The 18,020-nt window shown below is 44.4% G+C and overlaps 2 protein-coding genes across 2 annotated transcripts in view; one reads left to right on the top strand and one right to left on the bottom strand.

Annotated features, from left to right (window-relative positions):
* Nucleotides 1-1,568: 1,568 nt before the first annotated feature.
* Nucleotides 1,569-10,956, top strand: UBE2I (ubiquitin conjugating enzyme E2 I). Its single transcript, XM_029287253.1, has 5 exons — nucleotides 1,569-1,646; nucleotides 1,981-2,053; nucleotides 3,093-3,202; nucleotides 3,436-3,515; nucleotides 10,310-10,956. Exons 1-5 carry the CDS (start codon nucleotides 1,602-1,604, stop codon nucleotides 10,371-10,373), a joined length of 372 nt encoding a protein of 123 aa, XP_029143086.1. The 5' UTR covers nucleotides 1,569-1,601; the 3' UTR covers nucleotides 10,374-10,956.
* A 360-nt stretch (nucleotides 10,957-11,316) lies between these two features.
* The window catches only part of TSR3 (TSR3 ribosome maturation factor), a 16,142-nt gene continuing 9,438 nt past the window's right edge, over nucleotides 11,317-18,020 (bottom strand). The window contains exons 5-7 of the mRNA XM_015831740.2: nucleotides 16,835-16,898; nucleotides 16,649-16,752; nucleotides 11,317-11,995 (exon numbers count right to left, since the gene is read on the bottom strand). Coding sequence (XP_015687226.2) covers nucleotides 11,979-11,995; nucleotides 16,649-16,752; nucleotides 16,835-16,898 — 185 coding nt within the window. The 3' untranslated portion in view covers nucleotides 11,317-11,978. The remainder of the gene's footprint in view (nucleotides 11,996-16,648; nucleotides 16,753-16,834; nucleotides 16,899-18,020) is intronic.

Genomic DNA, 18,020 nt, shown 5'->3' on the forward strand with positions numbered 1-18,020 from the left:
ACCTTCTGACAAAGTCAATGGGGAAGCCAGATTCACTTAACAAATGTGTTACTAATATAAGAACTGCAGTGATTAACTCAACTGTGGCAAAAAAGGTTGTAAAATGGGGCAAAACTCACTTAACTGTCTCACTTAGCAACAGAAAGTTTGGGATTAATTGAGGTAATAAGTCAAGTACTACCTGTATTGCCTATGAACTCTGGTCCATTCTCAGTGTTCCCAATATTTTTCGTTTGTTATCCCCAAATATGGATAAACTGTATTTAAGGCTGCGTTTTGTAGGTGTCTTGCAGAAGAGCCAGCGCAGCTACCAGACTGTCTGCTGCTTCTCCTGGTCCACTTTCGTTGCAAGGATTCTGGCCAATTCATCTACAATAGTTGCTGACAAAGATCATAAACAAGGTTGCACAACTATATCTGATGCACCCTTTTCCAGAACAGAGGGACCCTTTGGACGTTCATGCTCGTCATCTAATGGCTTGACTGCTGTAATGCACTGCGTGCGGGGTTGTCCTTGAAGACCCCCGGAAGCGTCAACTGGTGCCAAACGCCTTGGTGCGCCCCTGCTCCGTGAGCTGACCTGGTCGGGGCTGCAATTCAAGGCGAAAGACCCCCCTCGAGGGAACGCCCGTTTCCCATAACAGACCCCTCGCCAATTCTACCGCGCAGGTGCGCGCCTGCCTTCCGGACCGAGGGTCCCCGGAGACCCCGAGGGCTTCCTCACCCGGGCCGTCGCAAGGGAGAGCGGGAGCCTTGCTTCCCTTCTCAGCCGGCCTGGCCTCCTTGCCCTCGCTTATCCTTTCCTTGCTCTAAGTCGCTTTGATCGCAGGCGCCTGCTCCCTCCCCCCCCCGCCCTCGATTCCGTGTCCCTAATTCGCAGCCGCGGAGCCCCGCACCGGGCCCGACTCTCTCCCTGCCTCCGAGCGGCCACTGGGCCGGAGCGCGACGCCGCCTCTGGATCGGGCCCGGCCAGAAAGCGGCTGAGCGGGCGCCGCTCGCCCCGCTGCCGGCGAGCGGGGAGGGAGCGCGTGGCCGGAGGGGCCGGGCGGGAGACGGCGAGCCGACGAGAACGACGCCGCGGAGCCGGCCCCGCCCCTTCCGGCCTCCCGCCCGCCGGCTGCTCTCTGTCGGAGCGGGGGGCGTGGTCTCGGAGCGTCCCGCGCGGCGGCGTTCAGCTTCGCGCTCTCGGCGCAGGCGCTGTCGCGCAGACGGGTCGCGCCGAGGGACAGGCCGTGCAGACGCGCTCCGTTTTCTGCGAGGGAAAGGCCGGGTTTGAGACAAAAGGGGGGGAGGCGGATAGGGAACATCCGGGTCATTCGCCGCCGCCGCCTGAATCCGGGACACGCGCGGGGGTTGCTGCTGCCGCCTCCGCCGCCTCCGCCGCCGCCGCGGGCGCTTCACGGTGAGGCCGCGGGCGCCGGAGGGGACGCGCCTGCCGCGGGGGGCGGGGGCGACTGTCAAGGTCAGNAGTGGCGGCGGGCGGGGCGCGGCGGGGCGGGCGGGCGGGCGGGCGGCCGAGGGCCCGGGGCGGCGCGGCGCGGCTAACCTTGGGCTCCTCGCAGGGCTTCGTGGCGGTGCCCACCAAGAACCCCGACGGCACGATGAACCTCATGAACTGGGAGTGCGCCATCCCGGGGAAGAAAGGGGTAAGGGGCCCTTTGTCTGCCGGGCGCCGCTCGCCGGGGGGGCCGCGGGGGGGGCGGGGGTCCTGCGCGGCCCCCCCGGCCGTCCGAGGCTCCCGTGACGGGGCTGGGGGTGGGGGAGGGAAGGCGGTTCCCGGGGAGGAAGTGCGCACCGGCTGCGGCGGGCCTGGCGGGACTCCGGGCGGCCGGCCTGGAGCGGAGAGAGCCGCGCCGGCCTCCCCCTGAACCGGGGCCTCGCCTGCCCCGCAGCCTTGGACGGTTCCCCCTCTGGGCGGCTCAGCCCGCGGAAGTGAAGCGCTTTGGGCAAACGGCGGCCCGTCTTGTGCTTTCCCGACAGACCCCGTGGGAAGGAGGCCTGTTCAAGTTACGGATGCTTTTTAAGGACGATTATCCCTCCTCGCCTCCGAAATGTAAGTCTGGTAAACCTCAGAGCTGCCAGGTAGAAGGAGCTCAAGTCCTCGACAAGCAGCAGCCAGAGGGCTCCTGGCGGGTAGATGTAGCAAATTAGGAGGAGCATTGATATCTCATTTCCCCCCAAAGTTAGACACTCGCTGCCTCCAACCATCACCCACCCGCCGGCTCTGTTCCTCTGGCTGCATCCCAGCATGCTGGTTTCAGGGTTTGATAAGTTCAAGAACTTGGCCAATTCTGATTCGCTTATAATATTTTCTATCTGCTTTGTGAAACCATTTCCTTTCAGAAGCGGGGACTATTATATCTCGGGTTTTGAGCAATTTTCAAGCTGTATTATTTAGAGCGCTCACCATGCAAAATCTCTCTTACTTCTTTCGTTGTGCAAAAGTTCTTGGAATCCCCAGAACAAAACAGGTTGTCCTGAATCACAGGAATTTGCCGCTTCCTTTATTTTGCATGACTCCCCTACTGAAGTTTTTACATGGGCAAAGATTTTGAAATTTACTTTTCAGTACCTTGTGTGCTGTTTTCTGTTTGTCTCTTCTTGAGGATATACTTCTTTCCATTGGATGTTTCAGAATTTTCATTTTTATTTTCATTTTGTTAATTGGTTCAGAGTCTTACTAAGTGTTTGAATAAATATTTAGGTCCATGGAATAAATACTATTGGATGCATTTTTTAAAATTGCTGCATTTCAGATCTGAGTTTCAGCATATCAGCTTCCTTTCAAAAAAACGTTTTTGTTGGTGTTCTTTCCCACCCAATTCTTGTGGCTATCTTTAAATTACTAGTGCTCTTTTAAAAGAGATTTGGTTGAAAAAACCTCATTCAGAAGATTCACAAGAGATACCATCAGTCATAATTCTTAAGGGATTTCAAAAGAAGTTCAATTGGTTTACTTCAGAGACGGGAATTTAAACTGGGTATAGAGGCAAAGATCATATTCTTGCTCCCTAGCATTGATTGAAGCCCTGCTAGCTTTTAAAAGTGTTTTGCCAAATCCTTTTATTTGAACCAAGTTTTCCTTTCTCTAGGCAAATTTGAGCCACCCTTATTCCATCCAAACGTGTATCCTTCAGGCACAGTCTGTCTGTCTATCTTAGAAGAAGATAAGGATTGGAGGCCTGCAATCACAATTAAACAAGTATGCATTTTGTTAGAACCTGGACCTAATTTATGCATCATATTATATTGACTCAAATGGCCTTACTTGTATACCCGTAAGACCTAATGATTTCTTAATATTTTAAATTTACAGTTAACAGCCGAGAGTAAGCATTTAATACATTGATGAAAATATGTACCTGATTTTAATCCATGATTTTGCAAGATGCGAGTGTACTTTACAGTGATGCTTCTCTCATTCTATGTTCTTAGATCTTGTTAGGAATTCAAGAACTTCTAAATGAACCAAATATCCAGGACCCAGCTCAAGCAGAGGCTTACACAATCTACTGGTGAGTTGCCTTTCAACTAATTTTTTATAGCAAACATGGATCATCAAGTTTATGATTAAAATTGGTTTCATCTTTTCACGTATCAAGGATTAGGTCTGTGAACTGCGGGTGGTCCTTGACTTATGACCACAATTGACCCCAAAATTTATGTTGCTAAGTGAGGCCTCTGTTAAGTGAGTTTTGCCCCATTTTACGATTTTTCTTGCCACAGTTGTTAAGTGAATCATTGTGGTTGTTAAATTAGTAACCTGGTTGTTGAGTGAATCTGGCTTCCCCCATTGACTTTGTCAGAAGGTAGCATGACCCTGGGACACTGCAACCGTCATAAATATGAGTTAGTTGCCATGGGTCCGAATTTTGATCACGTGACCATGGAGGTGCTGCAACTGTCGTAAGTATGAAAAACGGCCATAAGTCAGTTTTTTCAGTGCTGTTGTAAGTTTGAATGTTCACTAAATGAACTGTTGTAAGTCAAGGACTGCCTGTATCTAATTTCGTTCCATTTTCTTTTAAAAACTCAAATAGGTAATGGAGCAGATTCATTTTCTGCTGCTCTTGGAACAAGGGCTTCATTTTAAACCCTTTTAGACAGGTGTAGGGACACCTCTTCCCTCTTAGAGTTGCATGTGGTACTGCATAATATATCAGGGCTGTGTGTGTATACATGTGTGTACTTAGGTACATTTTAAAAAAGATTGAGGTACAAAGGTTGCTGGGAAAGTGAGGCAGGCCCAAGTCGGCCTTGTAGTAGGAGGCAGGTACTGTTAGCAAGTGAGACCAAAGGAGGGGGGGTGTATTAGTCCATCCCTGCTTCAGATAGGATTTGATTGATACAACTTAAATAGCAGCCCATCTTTAGAACGACAGTAATATCAGAGATGAGAAAACCATAGCATTCCAGTGCGGGGGGGGGGAGCCTGCTCTTGTTGGCATTCCAGAAATGTGAAGAGGGGGGGAGGCTTCTTGATCTGGAGGGGAAGGGGCTGCTTCATAAAAGGCGCTCTCCTTGGTCCCACTAGATGGCAGCATTTAAGGGGGGGGACCCAAAGGTTGCCCTGGAATGAGCAGATACTTCAGGGAAAGGCGGTCTTCCAAATAACCTGCCCCTGGCTGCCTGGGGCATTGATGGAATCGCCATCACTTTGAATTGCACCCAGAAAGAAATGGAAAGGCAGTGCAGCTTGGGCAGCAATGTTGTCACATGGATAAACTGAGAGATGCCCAGCACTGCGAGCTGCTGCATGCTGGGCAGTTTCCAAGGGCAGCCCCCCGCAAAATGCATTGCTGTAGTTGAACCAATAAGTGACCAAGCCACGATTAATCATGAGCAAGGCCTCCTGGCCCTGGAAAAGGCGCAGTTGGCTGGCAAAAGGCAAAGGCCTCTCTAGCTGTGGTTGTTCCCTGTAGCCCCAGATCAGGAGTGCCCCCATATTGCGCAGCAGTTCTATCTGGGAAGTGCTACCTTATCAAGAGTCAAAGTGGGGGGGGGGGGAGAAAACTCCCAAACTCTGTCTAGCTAAGGTTGAACTGGAGCTGCTTCCTGCCCATCCAGACCCTCACAGCTTCCAGGCGCTGAGAGAGCACTGAAATGGGTCATCAGCTACCCAGCTGGGGTGAAGATGTCTAACTAAGTATCATCAGCACATGTAGATGTTGAAAGAAGTGGGCAGCCCAAACAAATCCCGAGGCTAGACACACACACCCCCAGCCACAGAGAGAAGGAGAATCATTGAAAAACAGGGCTTCCCAATCTCTGTAGGTAATACAGAGGATGCCATGATCATGATCTGGCCTAAACCCAAGTGGAAAAGAGTCCAAGTAATCCACTTCACTCTGGACCCTCTATAGTTGAATGCCAACCACCCTTTCAATCTCCTTCCCTAGAAAGGGAAAACTGAAGATTGGCTGGGTCCAAGGATGGCTTCTTCTAACGGGGGTGGGCCACCGCCTCCTCCAGGGCAGGCAGAGGCACCCTCCCTCCCACAAAGAGGCATTCACTTCAGCTGCAGATTTTGACAGAGAAATTATTTATTACATTCATACCTCCATGCTTCTTACAAGCCAACTCACTGTGGTTTATAGTGCAACAACAAATGGTACTAAACAGGACCAGAATAATAAAACAGAAAATAATGCAAATAAAACTGTATAAATCCATAACAGTCATTATCCAAATCATAAAAAAATTAAGAATGAAATGCTTATATAAGGAGGTCTGTCTTAACACTCAAAAAGCAAAGAGAAAAATAACATCAAAAATAACATTAACCCAAACATGAAAGAGTGAAAATGTTCTGGGGCTCCTTTCGTAAAGGGGAAGTCTCTCCTCCTGCCAATTCACTACAGGCAGTCCTTGACTTACAATCACGATTCAGCCCAAAATTCCTGTTACATAGTGGAACATTTGTTAAGTGAGTTTTGCCCCATTTTACAACCTTTCTTGCCACAGTTGTTAAGTGAATCCCTACAGCTGTTAAGTTAGTAACATGGTTGTTAAGTGAATCTGGCTTCCTCCATAGACTTTGCTTGTCAGATCGCAAAAGGGGGTCACATGAACCAGGGACAAGGCAACTCATAAATACGAGTCAGTTGCCAAACATCTGAATTTTAATCATGTGACCAGGGGGATGCTGCAACCATTGTAAGTGTGAAAAATGATTATAAGTCGCTTGTTTCAGTGCTGTTGTAAATTTGAATGGTCGCTAAATAAGATGTTGCAAGTTGAGGACTACCTGTGTTCTGCTTCTTGGACCTCTTTAGGGAGGAGCCTCTACAATATTTCTTATCTAGAATGTAATTTATATGTAAACAAAGTTATAATTAGTAGCCAGCACAGGTTTGTTAAAAACAGATCATGCCAAACCAATCTTATTTCATTCTTCAATAAAGTGACTAAACTAGTAGACCAGCGAAATGCTGTGGACGTAGAATGGAATAGAATTTTGAAGGGACCTTGGAGGTCTTCTAGTCCAGCCCCCTGCTCAAGCAGGAGAACTTATACCATCTCAGACAAGTGACTGTCTATCCTCTTCTTAAAAGTCTCCAGTGATGGAGCGCCTATGATTTCTGAAGCTGTTCCACTGGTATCTCTTAAGTTTCTCTTAATTCCAGGTTGCTGCTCTCTTTCATCAGTTTCCAACCATTGTTTCTTGTCCTGCCCTCTGGTGCTTTGGTGAGTAACGTGACCCCCTCTTCTTTGTGGCAGCCCCTCAAATACTGGAATCAAATGCCTTATTGAAGTCTAAGTATACTTAGGCATTTGATAAAGTAGACCACAACCTACTCGCTGGAAAGCTAGTAAAAGGTGGAATAGACAACATCACCACCAGATGGATCTGTAGCTGGCTGGCAAACCGTACTCAACAAGTAGTCCTCAACAGCACTACATCCACATGGAGAGAAGTAAGCAGTGGGGTACCACAAGATTCTGTCTTAGACCCAGTACTCTTCAACATCTTCATCAATGATTTAGATGAGGGAATTGAAGGGGAACACATCAAATTTGCAGATGACACCAAACTGGCAGGAATAGCCAACACCTCAGAAGACAAACGCAGGATCCAAAAAGATCTTGACAAACTTGAACAATGGGCCCTATCCAACAAAATGAGTTTCGATGTGGAGAAAAGCAAAGTTTTACATTTAGATAGGAAAAATCAAAAGCATAGGTACAGATTGGGCGAGACCTGGCTTAAAAACAGTAGCTGCGAGAGGGACCTTGGAGTCCTAGTGGACAATCACTTGACTATGAGCCAGCAGTGTGCAGCAGCAGCCAAAAAAGCTAATACACTCCTGGGTTGTATAAACAGAGGCATAGAATCAAGATCATGTGAGGTATTATTACCACTTTATAAAACCCTAGTAAGACCACACCTGAAATACTGCAGCCAATTTTGGTCACCATATCACAAAAAAGATGTTGAGAGTTTGGAAAAAATTCAGAGAAGAGCAAGTAAGATGATCAAAGGCCTGGAGACCAAAACATATGAAGAACGGCTGCAGGACTTGGGTTTGGCTAGTCTAAGAAAAGAAGAAATAGGGGCGACATGATAGCAGTGTTCCAGTATCTGAGGGGCTGCCACAAGGCAGAGGGGGCCAGGTTGTTCACTCTAGAGCACCAGAGGGAAGGACGAGAAACAATGGTTGGAAACTGAACAAAGAGAGAAGCAACCTGGAATTAAGGAGAAACTTCCTGACAGTGAGGACAATTAACCAGTGGAAAAGCTTGCCTTCAGAAACCGTGGGCGCTCCATCACTGGAGATTTTAAGAAGAGACTAGACAGTCACTTGTCTTGAGATGGTATAGGTTCTCCTGCTTGAGCAGGGGGCTGGACTGGAAGACCTCCAAGGTCCCTTCCAGCTCTATTCTATTCTAATTTGTCACCAAGGAAGTTAGATCACAAGACCAGAGCAGGGGCAGTAAGTGGTTCTATTACACTGAAGCACTGCTTGAAACACTCAGAGGGTGGGGAGTGCCTGTTGTCTTCAACCCTGCCAGTTTATCCAATCCTGTGCTTCTCGCCCGGATTCTTGGACTCATTTCTTATTTTTTTAAGCAGATAAATGCACAGACATAACATGGATACCTCCTTAATCTGCATAAATGTAGATAATCAAGAGCCTTTGTAATTTCTGTGCATATGTTCATAGTATGTTTAGGTGTGTGTCATATATGTTTCACTTTGAGAGCAGGCAACTAAATTTCATTTTTGATGTGTGCCGTTGTGCCCACAGTAAAAAAAATGACAACAAAGGTTATCTTATCTTATCTTATCTTATCTTATCTTATCAAAGGCAAAGTGAGGCAACGGATGCCAAGAGCTTCTTTAACATGTGGGGGTAGAGAGGGAAGCAGTCACTCACGGGCAGAATCCCAAGATTAATATCAGAGATGCAAGTTAGGTAATGAGCCTATTCCCTGCGGAGAAGCAGAACTGCTAGGAAGTGACGATGCTGTGTGGAGAAATTAGACCGTGCTGGGGGAATAGATTTGAGTATGGAATGGAAAGGAGGAGCACTGTGTGTGGGTTTTTTAAAGGAAAAGTCCAGGTTGTAGTTGGCTCTTTCTGGTTCTTAATTGAAATTGACCATGTACTCTGCATTCCTTCACTCTGCATTGGGCTTTCTCCAGCAGCCAAACAATTATTTAGGCAAAACCTGGTTCCTCCAGGGGCGCCCACCTTTAACAAACAGTCTGAATTTCCAAAACAAGGATTCAGGTTGTGCAAGAAATCCCATTACAACCTCCTTCAAATACTTCCTGCTTCTAATTATATTTTGTCTTTGATCTACATCTCCACAGCTATTATCTTGTTTGCAAAAACTCCCAAGTTTCAGTCCTCTGCTGCAAACTATGATTATTAACCTCAGTTACTTTATATAATGGGAGGGAAAGTTCTGCCTTTTAACAAATACAGTGTAATAACCTTGTGATGGCTCCTAAATTCTGAAATTCCCTGCCTGCAGAAGCTACAATGGCTCCCTCCCTGTTAATATTCCTGAGGCAATGGAAATGCTGCACTTTTGCAATCTTTGGGAAATAAGTGTTAGTGTTATGACTGAGTAATTATACAGGCAGACCTTATGAAAGGGTTTCTGTTGAAATATTACTTTTAAAAATATATTGCTAAGTGATCATCTGGTTTGATGTTACTGGACTTCAGTCTGAATGGATGTTTTATTAATGTTTAGCATTTTAGGCAGCATATGCATTTGGTAAATGAAAAATTTTCCACTGATAACCGGTTTTCCACCTCGTCATTAAACATGTACATGGATACCTTTATAATACACTGGGTTTGTATTATACAAATAATATTTGTATATAATTATAGTACATATACACAATTATATACACTGGTGGCACAATGGTTAGAATCGCAGGCTAACTCTGCCCACAGCCAGGAGTTCAATCCTGACAGGCTTGACAGGTTGACTCAGCCTTCCCATCCTTGAGGTCAGTAAAAAGAGGACCCAGATTGTTGGGGAGCAACGTGCTGGCACTGTGAACCATCCAGGGGGCACTATAAAGCACTATAGGGAGGTATATAAGCCTAAGTGCTGTTGCTATATACAGGTCTGGATTCTAACCATTCCTAACAGGTTCAGCTGAACTGTAGAGTTTCTGAAACAATGTATTTATTTGAAAACAAAACATATTTTTATTTTGAAATAGTTAATTTTGAAGCATTTGTTTTATTTTCTGAAGTTACGAGTTACTCTAAGTATATTTTTCCATGGAAAAGCTGCATGCTAATAAACTGTTAGGCGTTCACAATTAGAAAAAAATGAGATCCATTTTCTACCACACGAATAAAATAGCTTGCTGCATTGCAGGGCTCCTGCTCAAAGCCTTTGGAACATGAGAAAACGCCACTAAGGTCTCCAAGGCCTCAGGGCCATTGGTTCAAAGTGAAGGGTTTTTTGGTTTGGTTTTTGGAGACTCTTCCCTGTTGAGCCCCCGTGCTTATCATCTCTTTCCCATTCTTGAATTACTTCATTATTAGAAATAATTGCATACAATCTGATAATTGATTTTGCATCTGAAAGCAATGCTATTCATATTAATTCATGCATACCAAAATTCATGGGAGGCGTGTTCTAAAGTGCTTTTACTTGAGTCCTAGCATGTAACTCCTGTCTGATTTCCATCTCCAGGGAAACAGTGCAAATTCACTTAAGATGCCAAGAGTTTGATTTTTGTGGGTTTTTGTGCTAGGGAGAATCTGATCTAGAACACTTTATGGATTCTGATTTTTGAGAATTGTTAGCTTTTTCTCTCTCTCTACATTTAGCCAAAACAGAGTGGAATATGAAAAGAGGGTTCGAGCACAAGCCAAGAAGTTTGCACCATCATAAGCTCCTGTCACCCACATCTTTAAAGGAAGGGATTAATTGGCAAGAACTTGTTTACAAAACTTTTGCAAATCTAATGTCGCTATGTACAATTAATAGTCATTTAGGGGAAGGGATTATATGTGTGCCATTTTCCATATTCACCACTTGTATACAGTTCTAAACTTGCTGAATTGTCCCCAGTTTTTCATACAGGGTCTCTTCCTTCAGTCTTTTGTATTTTTGATTGTTATGTAAAACTTGCTTTTATTTTAATATTGATGTCAGTATTTCAACTGCTGTAAACTATAAACTTTTATACTTCTATAAATTCACTAGTATCTCTAGTTTCTTTGCTCTCAGATGCAGGCACGCTTTAAAATGTTTTTGGGGGGGGGGTGTTTTGTTTTGTTTTTTTGCCTCTACTTGGCTGGTAAGAAGAAACATGTCCTCCATTCCCTTTTGTTTTCTATCAATAAGGAATTAGATTGTTGCATAAATGCCTTGGATCCAAAGTCAGCCGCATCTTGATTCTGCGTCACCTCCTTTGTGTTTATGGAGTTTTGTCTGTGTTGCTGTTTAGAGTAAATAAACTGTTTCTATAAAGTTTTTTGTCTCGCTTTCTTCCCCATTCCTTCAATATTACACCATTTCTGGAGAAACAGCTACTCTAGACTGCAGATAGCACAACTTGATCTGCGGTAGTTTCAATTAAACACTGGGTGAAGGGAGTCGCTTGCTGATGATGCTCAGATGTGTTGTCTGCTGTAGCTGTCAGCAAACCATACTAGGAAATCCAGGAGTTTTAAGTATTTCAGGTATAAAACTGTTTTTCATACATCTGTAAAAATGCAGTTAAATTGTATATGGTTGCATTAAAAAGTCAGTGATAATCCTTTCCCTTAACTCTTAGAAAGTGCAGAAATGTTTGAAAAAATGAGAAATGCAGCACTCATAATTAAATTTTGTATTGAGTTTACTTCATTCTCTGACACACTTTTGTGAGTTTACAAAAAAAGTTTTATGGTTAGGCCTGGAACTTGCTATGTAATCTAACTTGTTTTAAACTATACATAATGCCTGTTAAAATATAGGTTAATATCTGTTCACTGAAAAAAGCAAAAAGCTATCAGGGATCTGCAAGACTTATCATTCCATGACAGGAACTTTCCAGAGAACTCCAGAATATGCCAGTTCTCCTCCAGGGCTGGTCGGGGGATTTTCCAGGATGAATTATCTGAACGTGAAGCTCTGGGAGAGTTGATGTGGTTCACCCCTCCTAAGCCCTTTACCAAGAATCCCTTCCAGCAAACCAGAGCAACACTGGATCAGGACGAAGGCATGCTTGGCACACCTCCACCTTCTTTAAAAGAGCAGAAATCTAGTCTGAACCTAGACAACATTTGCCACTGACGTAATCTTCCCAGGCAAGACTAATATTTGGGCAACCATAGATAAAAGGACATTTCAGTCAGACCTGATTTTCTGATGGGGATGCCAAAAACATTCAGGTTTTGAAAACAATCATTCTGGATTTGGAAAGAAGCATCCAGTGTTCTGGTTTCAACCCATGTTCAGGACACCATTGGGCTTTTTATCTGTGCGTAGTTTGGATTTCCTGGCCATTCTTCAATTGGCTTTTAAAGCTGAGGCAAAAATGTGGAAAAAAGTGGATAGGTCAAAGCAGAAAATTCAGGTTTTCTTGATAAATTCAGAAAATCTAAACCCATATTGAATTATTGCATCATGAAGGCAATAGCTGCCAAACTACAAACTGGATTTATTGCTGCTGTCTCTACACCTTTTCTGTGTTGTTTTTCAGGCACAAAAGGAAAAGTCTAAACACAGTAGTCAAAGAGGAGCATTTTTCCTAATCCTGCATTTGTCCATGAATTCCTGTTCAATTAAGTAGCATCTCCAGGCAACTAACACACACAAACAGAAAATACATTTCAAAGCAAGTTTAGAAAAAAACTGAGGCCAGCTGAGATTAAAAAAAAAAAAACCTATAAGAAATTCAGTCCCATAACCACATGGGCTCCAGCTATTTGTCCTATTCCAAAGCCCAGGAATAACATTTTATGCTAAAATTAACTCAATATTAGTGTGATCATTCTTAGCTCCAATAGCTGTTTGCAAGCAGAAAAAAAGCTGTTACTACTGGCTTTTTAAAAAGCCAATATTTTTTTATAGGATTGGTAAGGAACAGTCAGTTCCCACTTATTCTTATGGCCTTTGTTCTAAAATTAGAAAAAAGGTTGTTCATGTCCAAGTACAAACTGCCAATGACAGCCCAGAGCATTCTGAAAGATTTCATAGGGAACCAAAGTATTGTTAGGTCTGTTGCTACTTGGACGGTGGATTGTCAATGATGCTGTGAGAATTTCTACTCAATCTCCAGCTGATTCGTGGCTTGCAGTTCTGATCCCTTATGCATGCTGCTTCATATTCACATGAAGCTATTGTGGGTGATCATCAGGAGACCTGATCCATTCATAGTATTTAATTTTGAGGCTGTCCAACTCCATAGTGACTCTGGGTGGCTTACAGATAATTAAAAGAATAAACAGTATATCAAGTAACTGACCAGAGACAAATCTCAAAACATCAAACAGAAAAAACAACCCATGTGGTTCATGCTGTGTTTGCAGAAAGTCAACAGGGTTGTGGTAGTACAAATCCCTTGGGGGTTCTCATTCCACACTGCAAAATGACACTGCTTAATTGATGAGACCCGAAGCATATACAATATTTTGCTTTCTGGATTTAAAAGACAGTGTTCTTATGACACACTTAGTCACCTGAGACAATTGCTTTAATAGAACAAGTTAGTTATAATCACTTTGAGAACAACTTTGCTGCAATGAACTGTAAGGAGTTTTTTAAAAAATTGGTATGGATTTACAATTTGTCCAGAATATGGCAACAGCTAAAGTTTTGGCCTCATTAGTCTGCACTGAAGAAGGCTCTCTCTGTATCGTCAGCCAAATTTGGTGCCAGAGAGCAGAAAGATCCCTCAGAGTATCACACTGGAGTCAAGTAAAGGAGGTTTATTATAAGATTAACATCTTACAATACAGCATTTTAGTTGCTATTTAATATTCTAGTTTTAAGGCCATGCAAGTCTGGGTGGTTCACAATGAAGTAAAATTAAAATCTTTATCAAAGAAGAGACGGATGATGGAATATGTTGAATTCCAAGCCTTGGAGAAGAACCACTTTTCAGCAAGTTGTGAAAAATCAGTAGCCTGGGAAAAATATGGATTTCCAGGTATGTCTCATTCCAGAGAGCAGGAGCCATCATCATGCTTTCTGGGTCCTGTAAGGTGACACTGCTAAAGGAATGGGACCTGGAGCCTGTCTACTCTGACCTCGTTGGGCAATTCCCTCAGGTAGCTGGGCCCTAAGCCATGAAGGGCTTCTGCTAGTGCCTCGAATGGCAACGGAAAGCAAACAGTAAGCAGTGCGGCTCATGAAGCAGCAGAGGACATGCGCATATACTGTCATCCGCCCATGACTGCCTACATTGCTGTATTCTGGACTAGCTGTGGCTTCCAAGAGGTCTTCAAGGGTGGTCCTATGTAGAGAACACTAGCAATCCAATCACAAGATGACCAAGGCACGAGTCACTTTTAGAAGGACTTATGACCCAGGAACAGGCACAATTGGTATACCAGATGTATCTGGTCACAGGTCCTTTTGGCCACTGTTACCACCTGCCCTAATCAGTTCTCCACATCCAGACCCATACAGCCTTCAGACACTGGGTCAGCCCTTTGACACAGTCACTTCAGAGGTATAATTGAGTTCCATCTGAAGGGGAGAGAAATAAACCCTGCAATGCCCCTCCAGGGCTCCATAAATAAGTGGCTGTGGATACGACTCACAGGGCTGGAAGGAATTGTGGTGGTCTTCTAGGCCAACCCTTTGCCCAAGGCAGGAGTCCCTATACCACCCCAGACAAATGATTGTCCAATCTTTTCTTGAAAACCTCCAGCAATGGAGCACCTACAACTCCAGGAGGCAAGCTGCTCCACTGATTAACTGTTCTTACTATCAGGAAATTCCTCATTTCCAGGTTGAACCTCACTCTTGTCAGCCACCCATTGCTTCTTGTCCTGTCCTCAGGTGCTGTGGAGAATAATTCGATGTCCTCTTTCCTGTGGTGGCCTTCAATTATTGGAAGACTGCTATCATGTCTCCCTTAAGCCTTCGCTTCATTGGGCTAAATGTACCTTAGCTGTTCATTGTAAGATTTAGCTTTGAGGCCCCTTTGTTGCTCTTCTCTGCATTATCTCCAAGGCCTCAGCATCTTTTTTGAATTGTGGTCACCAGAACCAGATTCTAAGTGAAGTATAAAGCAGAACTATCACATTTGTGATCGTCTCTTTGCTGATGCAGCCTAAAACTGCATTGGCTTTTCTAGCAGTGGCAGTGTGCTAATGATTCATACTTAAGCAATGATCCACCAGGACACTTCGATCTCTCTCACAATTACTACAGATGCCTCCTATTCTATACCTATGCATTTGGTTCTTCCTTCTTAAGGGCAGGACACTACTTTTTTCATCACTGAACTCCAGTGCTCAAGTCTGTCAAGAGCCTTCTGAATCCTGCATCTATCTTCCAAAGCAATTCTCCCAGCTGGGTGTCATCTGCAAGTTCGATGAGTTTTCCTTTTAGCCCAGGGGTAGGCAACCTTGGCTCTTTTATGACTCGTGGACTTCAACTCCCAGAATTCCTGAGCCAGCCATGCTGAGGGGAAAGGGAGAGGTTTCCAAGCTGAGCCATGCTGGCTCAGGAATTCTGGGAGTTGAAGTCCACGAGTCATAAAAGAGCCAAGGTTGCCTACCCGTTTTAGCCCCTCATTTAGATCATTTATGAAGATGTTGAAGATGATTTTCTCCATGTAGATGTAGTTCCATTGAAGACTACACACTGTGATTGGTTAGCCAACTGTGAATCAATCTGGTGGTGGTGAATCAATCAATGTCTATCCCACATTGTTCTATCTTAACAAGAAGTGGGCTGTGTTCTACTTTGTCAAATGCCTTATTGAACTCTTAAGTATATTGTATCCACACAATTTTCCTGATTTACTAGTCACTTTATCAAAATGGGCAATAACTTTTGTTTGACATGATCCATTTATAACAAACCCATACTGGCTTCCAGTAATCACCTCACAAATTTACTGATTAATGATCTTTTCCGGGATTTTCCCAGGTATTGATGTCAAGATGATCTGTAATTTCCCAGATCGTTTCCCCCCCTTTTTGAAGATTGGAAAACACATCAGCTCTTTTCCAGTCCTCTGATTCTAACCATCAACACCAATTGAAAGCCATCACAGAGAAAGGAGGTATACTGCAAAACAGTATCTCCCACTCTCATCCCCTGAAGTTGACTCGAAAGCATATTGTGGTCGATGTTATTGTATGCTGTGAACATTGTTTTGTGAGCTGCCCAGAGAAAACCCATTAGCATGATCTACAGAGGGGGGTATTAATTTCTTCATAAAAGCATTGGGCATATAAAACGGAAGTGCTTTAACTTTGCAGTTAATATTCAGCTGTCTTTAGCAAAGGGATCTTTGGAGCTGAAAGCTCCATCACTGGAGGTTTTTAAGGGATTGGACCACCTTTTAACGGTATAGGGACTTCTGCTTGAAAAGTGGGTTGGACTAGAAGACTTCCAAGGTCCCTTTCAACTCTGTTATTCTGATAAAATTAATAGACTTTCTTCCTATTAAATCAATTCTGCTCAATCCTGCTTGCTTTCTTTTATATTTTCTGAGACTAGCCAACTACATGATGATGAACATGTGCTAGTAATTGGCCTTGTTTTCACTTGCCCCTTCAAAAACAATGAGAAGCCTGTTTCCACTGTAATTTTTGGTTTAGAGCATTTATTATCAACTATCCATCCACAACATATTAAGAACTGAAATATAAAACAACCAAAAAGTAGTGATGTCAGATATAAGGAAATTGCTTCTGGTTTTTCCTCCACCATCTCAAAACAATTTTTGGAATAATAATTAACTGAGATGTTAAGTAAAAAAAATAAGACCAGGATGTGGATGTTGCATTAGTAAAAACTATTTGACAAGCAGCGTATTAATGAAGTTCATCAAACAGCTCAGTTGATGGACAAGACCAATGGGCTGAATGAAGTATTTCAGACTGGAAGAACATTGTCCAAATTTGTATCCTAACTCAGAGCAAAACCCTGTTATTAAACTCAGTGATGCTTCTTCTCTTTAAGAATGCTCTTTTGCCTCCCTGCAGCTGACTTACTGGCTCTAGAACAGGCGGTGTTCAGGTCCTCATCACTGCTGCTGCTGCTGCCATCGCTGTCCTCAGGGGTCTCCTCAGAGGAGCTCTCATCTCCCTCAGTTGCTCTACAAATGGAGATCAGGGTTACTCTCTATAGCCCAATGATGATCTCTACAGACTCTTAAAGGAATCCTTTAAAAGACTTACTGTGTGGTACTGCAAGGCCCGTTGAGTATAAAAAATTCTTTTCCTGAATCAACATCAAAAGGATCTGGGTAAAAAACATAAAAGGCTGTTAAATGAAAGTTCCCACCCACTGGCCTAGCAGAAAAGTAAGGTAACAACTAGTAATTTAAATTCCACATTAAATCCATAAACCCAAACAAATGATAAACCACCAGCTTCTCTGGCAGAGAGAGGATTTACCAAGTAATTTTCAGGAATGAATCTGAATTTTTCTGCATTAGCTTTACTAAGGATGGGGGTAGGTGTCAATATGGCCTTTAAGGCAGGGTTGGAAACCTGCAGTTGATGACCCAACCCAAGTATATATATATATATATGTTGGCCCTAATTGTAATATATTTCAATGAACTGATGTGAGAGATAAGTAAATTTGTCTGAAGATTAAAGAGCAAATAATAGAACTATGAATTGGATCACATTATAGGCCCACAGAACACAATAACCCAAATGACCCTAATTCAGTTCCGCGTGCCCCCCCCATCCCGCCGCATCACTGTGGTGGTAGGGGTTGCTCCTGGGAGGGAAGGATAAGCAAATAACATTGGAAGTGTATGCCAAGAATATATACTCCCAGCAGGGTCACCCAAAGGTCATGATGATACTCAGCTGTACATTTCCACCCCAGGCCACCCCAACGATGCCTTTGACGTGATGGCCCGTTGCCTGGAGGCCGTACGGGTCTGGATGGGGAGGAACAGACTCAGGCTCAACCCTTCCAAGACCGAGTGGCTGTGGTTGCCGGCGCCTCGGCATAGTCAGCTGACTCCATTGCTAGGGGGCGAAATTTTGGCCCCCTCAGAGAGGGCGCGCAACTTGGGAGTCCTCCTGGATCCACGGCTGACATTGGATGACCATTTGTCGGCTGTGACCAGGGGGGCGTTTTATCAGGTTCGCCTGATTCACCAATTGCGACCTTTTCTGGACCGGGACGCCCTGCGCACAGTCACCCATGCTCTTGTCACCTCCCGCCTGGACTATTGTAACGCTCTCTACATGGGGCTCCCTTTGAGGAGCACCCGGAGGCTTCAACTGGTCCAGAATGCGGCCGCGCGGGCGGTGTTGGGAGGGACTCGTCGCTCCCATGTAACACCGCTGCTGCGCGAGCTGCACTGGTTGCCAGTGGCCTTCCGGGTGCGCTTTAAGGTGT

Source organism: Protobothrops mucrosquamatus, unplaced genomic scaffold (genome assembly GCF_001527695.2).
Source record: "Protobothrops mucrosquamatus isolate PMUCROS unplaced genomic scaffold, P.Mucros_1.0 scaffold_278, whole genome shotgun sequence".
Classification (NCBI taxonomy): domain Eukaryota; kingdom Metazoa; phylum Chordata; class Lepidosauria; order Squamata; family Viperidae; genus Protobothrops; species Protobothrops mucrosquamatus.

What these genes read in the sequence shown, in the direction of transcription:
- UBE2I (XM_029287253.1), top strand. Translation starts at nt 1,602, where the DNA reads ATGAACCTCATGAACTGGGAGTGCGCCATCCCGGGGAAGAAAGGG. An exon ending in CCATCCCGGGGAAGAAAGGG is followed by an intron (nt 1,647 to 1,980) that starts GTAAGGGGCCCT and finishes CTTTCCCGACAG; the next exon opens with ACCCCGTGGGAAGGAGGCCT. An exon ending in CTGCAATCACAATTAAACAA is followed by an intron (nt 3,203 to 3,435) that starts GTATGCATTTTG and finishes CTATGTTCTTAG; the next exon opens with ATCTTGTTAGGAATTCAAGA.